The 5,036-nt window shown below is 46.4% G+C and overlaps 1 protein-coding gene across 1 annotated transcript in view; it reads right to left on the bottom strand.

Moving 5' to 3' along the window:
- LOC101654452 (trypsin-like) overlaps positions 1 to 3,572 on the bottom strand; it is a 12,288-nt gene extending 8,716 nt beyond the window's left edge. Inside the window, exons 1-3 of the mRNA XM_004713956.1 lie at positions 3,533 to 3,572; positions 1,807 to 1,966; positions 1,169 to 1,422 (exon numbers count right to left, since the gene is read on the bottom strand). Of these exons, the coding sequence (XP_004714013.1) occupies positions 1,169 to 1,422; positions 1,807 to 1,966; positions 3,533 to 3,572 (454 nt within the window). The remainder of the gene's footprint in view (positions 1 to 1,168; positions 1,423 to 1,806; positions 1,967 to 3,532) is intronic.
- Between the last annotated feature and the right edge of the window lie 1,464 nt (positions 3,573 to 5,036).

The following is a 5,036-nucleotide window of genomic DNA, read 5'->3' as shown; positions in this document are numbered from 1 at the left end:
CCGCCATCATCATTTTCAAAGCATTCTCTTCCCACTGGAGCCCCTGATATCAGCTCCCCATTTGTTCCCCCTCCCTCCCCTCCCCGTCCTCCCTCAAGAGCACTTGATAAGTTATAGATTATTTTTTCCATATCTTACATCGTCCTCCGTCACCCCTCACTCACTTTTCCATTATTCGTTCCCCTGGGAGAGGAGTCTAGGTTGATCCTTGTGATCCATTTCCCCTTTCTCTCCCCCTCCCCACCCTCCCCTAATCCTCCTGGTGTCTCTACTCTCATTGTTGGTCCTGAGGGGTTTATCTATCATGGATTCCCTGTGTTTCAGGCTCTTTTTTTAGCAGTGTGCATGCTCTGGTCTTATCATATTTGTTAGGTAGAATTGAGGTCATGATAGTGGGGTGAAGGAAGCACCAAAGAACTAGAGGAAAGTTGTGTGCTTCATTGGTGCTACACTGCACCCTGACTGGCTCATCTCTTCCCTGTGACCCCCTCTGTGAGGGGATGTCCAATTGTCTACAGATGGGCATTGGATCTCCACTGCATGCCCCACTCCCCATTCACCTTGTGCACGGCTTTATTCTGGGTCTTAGATGCCTGATACCTGATCCCATCGACACCTCATGATCACACAGGCTAGTGTGCTTCTTCCATGTGAGCTTTGTTGCTTCTGAGCTAGATGGCTAGATGGCTAAAGGCTATCTTCAAGCCTTTAAGACCCCAGATGCTAAATCTTTTGATAGCTGGGCACCATCAGCTTTCTTTACCACATTTGCTTATGCACCCACTTTGTCTTCAGGGATCCTGCACCGACTAAATTTATAGAACAGCACCACCAGGGCATTCACCTCCAGCGGGCAGCGCCCTAGCCTCTAGGCTCTTCACGCACTCAGTTACCAGTTCTTACAGCCTCGATAGTCACCTCTCAGTTGAATACCAACGTATCTTTATCAGGGTTCAATCTTTTTCTGAGTGTTTTGCATGACTCCATCAAGGGATCTTACTTATGTTGATTAATATACTCTATTTTGATTAATATCTTCTAAGACTCTGATTGCCCTCGAATTGTCCTGTACTCCTTCTCCTCAGTCGCAGCTTGGTCTAAGTGACCTTCCGCATGCCTGCCCCTCTAGGACTCTCAGACTGTGCGCTCAAGTTCCAGGGACACTTACAGCCATTGCTCTCGGTGTTGCCCCAGCCAGAGATGAGGCACTGGGTGCCAGCGGGAGCACAGGATCTTGGCAGAGCGATGGAGGATACACGGGAACTCATGGTAGCGGGGGAGCTCAGTTTAATCAGCATGATGTCGTTGTCGATGTTGGCTGCGTTGTACTTGGGGTGGCGGATGATCTTGGCAGCATTAATGAACTGCTCGTTGCCCTCAAGGAGCTCAATGTTGTATTCTCCCAGACGCACCTGGATCCGGCTGAATTAAAGGATTAATAGCTCCCCAAGTGTCCAACTTGAGCCCCCCCTCCCCCTCCCCCACACTGCTGCATACTCCCCAGGCTCCTGTAATGACTAGGATTACTTTGTGATTCATGTCCCCAAGATCCTTTAGGTGAGATGCCCCCTTCGTGCCCGCCTACTTCAAGATTCCCATCATCAAGGAAACTTCAGCAGGCCTGCTCCATGGAGAAGTCCCGCCCTCTCCTCTCCGCCGGATACCTTACAACTCCTAGAGAAATAGTGGAGCTCTTCCTAACTCCATAGGTCACTTCCCAAGCCTGGCTCTGTAGGGCTCCCTGGCTTTGGCATGACCGAGGGTGCGTGGATCTTCAAACACAAGGACGTGGGCATTGATACTTACGACTTGTAGCAGTGAGCTGCGGACACCACCCACTGGTCGCTGATGAGGGATCCACCGCAGAAATGGTAGCCTGCGTTCAGGGACACCTGGTAGGGTACAGAATTCTCCCGGCAGGTGTAGCCCCCGACGATCTTGTCATCATCGTCCGTGGCGAAAGCAACTGGCAGAAAAGAGGCATAGAACGACCTGTGAGCTGATTCTCCTTGGAATCCTCTGCCATGCCGTTCTTGTAGAGCCATCAGTCAACAGCAGTCATGCTCTTGTGTCCCAGAGAGCCAGGAAACAATGGCCTTCAGGTAATCTGTCCCCGAAATGTGTTATCCTGTCTTTAACACACGCCCTACTTATGTCATTCTAAACATTTCATTTCCATCCTTTGCTTCACATTTGTAGCTTCTTCTCTATGTGTGTAACACATACTCACATTAATGGAGCCGTGATCCCTTACATGTAAAACGTCTTACACAGCACTACTACAGTAAAAAGCATACTTTTTTCCCACACTACCCTGCTCAACAAACGTGTCCAAGTGAAGCCTTGCCTTATTCTGTGGTGTGTGTGTTTTCAGTGGTTGGGAGATGATTTCCCCAAGTGGTAATGGAGAAAAAGCACCGGAGAATGCATTTTTTTCTGAAGTTCTTCTTTTTCAGGCCTCAACGTGCCATCGTATCATTTCTGAAAACATTTTAGGCCCCTTGTCCCCATGCTTCTCCTTATCTCAACTATCTCAGTAGTGCTTATCAATTAATTTAGGTATATGCAGAGCAACCCACTAACTTATTGAAATTTCCTGCAATCACAAAAGTTGGTGATTATTTATGAGCCCTCCTGCTCAAATATTTAGAAATCAGTTTAAGGCGGAGGTTTCCAGGTGTCTAGAGGAAGTTCCCAGATGTAGTGAAGTTACACCTGCTTAGAGATGGGGGAGATGTTGTATTCTATTTTCTTATTATACATTTTAGTAATCTAAAACAAACATATTCATTTATCTGTTGTTTTCTTTTCATGATTAAAATATATATAACAACTCACTCAGAAAGACTTCATTCACCAACACAGATGTTATTAACACAACCCCATATACAGCCTTCACTCATGAGAAGTAAAATCTCTCCATCTCTCGGATTCCTTGGCTGTTTCTTCTCACAGAGTCTTGGGCTCTGTCATTCAGAGACTCCTCAGGGAGCACAAAATTCACATGGGTATGTACTCAAATACCAAATGAAATGTTGATGGTTCAAGTCCACCTGTAGGCAACTTGAGAGTCTTGCTGATCCACTACTGAAAAATCAGCTGTTGAAAACTCAGTGTAAAAACTTCCACACTGACACAACCAGGTGTGCCATGAGACGGGGTTGGTTCAAAGGCACTGTTTTTAAGCTAACACTAAATCCTCAAGAAGGTCAAGGCAGGACTCCTAAGTGTGTACTGTCTCTGCCTCTCCTTCTTCTGAGCTGTACCTGTTATTTCAAGTTCAGAGCAAGTCCTACCTCTTTGATGCTTCTACCCTGGTCACTCTGCTCACCATGGCCTTCAGCCCTCATACCCAACGTTGAGTGGCGACGAAGAACCTGTGTGGTATGTATTGCTCAGCGCTTGCTATTACAATGTACTAGGACTCTTGAGACTAAGACTACTATTCATTGTTGTCTTGCAGAACACAAAGTTAAACACAGGTGATTGACACCTGTGATAGACACCCACTGATTCAGTGTAAGAGACTCACCAGCAGCTCCCAGGAGAGCGAGGAAGATGAAGGCCTTCATGGTTGCTCAGTGGATCAGGGCTGGGGATTAGGATGAAGGAGGCTCCTCTACTGCTATTTATACCTCCAGATGGGCCACTAGCACTCACGGTCATGGGTGCCAGAAACGTGGTCTCATTGGAAACTCACAGATCCAAATTTAGAATCCAGCCTGTTCCAGGTGGAGACTCGTTCAGTGTCAACCCCTGTGCACTTTTCTAGAAGGTCATGAGAATGGAAGCAATGGGTCCACCTGGTGGGAACTGTGGCCCACAAGAGGAAAGGGAGCTGCAGTCAGGTGCCAGGACACAGCCACAGGTGTCCTGACTCCCAGACTAAAATCTTAGGGACTTGGCTGTCCTGGCTGTGAACTTTGATCTGAAGCATCGTCTCGAGCCCTGTGGTCTTGGTGTTTAATCAATACAGTTCTTTGGACACTTTTAATAATGTATCTTGTGGTAATTCAGGTAAAATTGTGCAAACTTGTCATCACTTATAACAACTTGTCCTCCAGAGAAAAGGAAAAATATTCTGATTTGAAACAATAATGTAGCAAAAGAGGACAATTTAGCAATCCTTCTAATGACCCTGCAAACTTGTTGCCATCGAGTCACCTTCAATGTATGTTGACCTTGTGTGTGTCCATCGAACCGTGTTCAACAGAGTTTTCAATGACTGACTTGTTATAAACAGATCTCCAGAATCTTCTTCCAAGATGTCTCTGGGTGGGTTTGAACCATCATCCTTTTGGCTAGTAGCCCAGCAAATATGTATTTGTGACACAAGTGTACTGTGGTAACCTTATGACACCTACTATTATGCTTATTTTACCCATGTTAAAATTGTGCTATAGAGAAGTACAAAGGACCTAGCCAAACTGTCACAGGAACTGTGTGGTAGGTTGGGGATTTCAACATAGGACACCTGGCTTCAGTGTCCACGCTCCTAACAGTGTGAATCACTGCCTTAGCCATTCACCTCGTAACCATGGTAACAGAGATTCCTTGAGCAAAGACCATAAGATGTGAACAACAAAGCCTCTTTCTACATCAGCCACGATACTAAATGATTTACACAGTTTGTCCCACTGCACCCTCAAAACCCTCCAAGTGTGTGCTTTCATTTCTCTACTCTGTGAGGCATGGGGAGGGTGAGGCTTAGAGAAGTTAGGAGTTTGGATGACAGTCCCATAGATACTGAGTGGTCAATCCTGGGTTCAAACACACACACCATCTGGGAAAGAATATGAACTCTGCTAAACTAAAGGCTGCTTCCAAATGGCATGCATGTGGCCTCCTGGACATTACACGGAATGGGATCCTGAAGACAAAGTGGTCAGGATTCATGGATATGAGAGCTAGATCCAGATGGCAGACTAGGGAGGTATACTGTCCAGACCCTCTACAACAAAAACTCAAGAAATCGAGTGGACCAGATGCAGAGACGGTGCCTCTTCTGGAACCCAGTGCTTCAAAGGCAAGCATAA

This window comes from Echinops telfairi, unplaced genomic scaffold (genome assembly GCF_000313985.2).
Source record: "Echinops telfairi isolate 266 unplaced genomic scaffold, ASM31398v2 ScPeMD7_23;HRSCAF=83, whole genome shotgun sequence".
In the NCBI taxonomy this organism is placed as follows: domain Eukaryota; kingdom Metazoa; phylum Chordata; class Mammalia; order Afrosoricida; family Tenrecidae; genus Echinops; species Echinops telfairi.
This window is presented reverse-complemented; position numbering and strand designations above follow the sequence as displayed.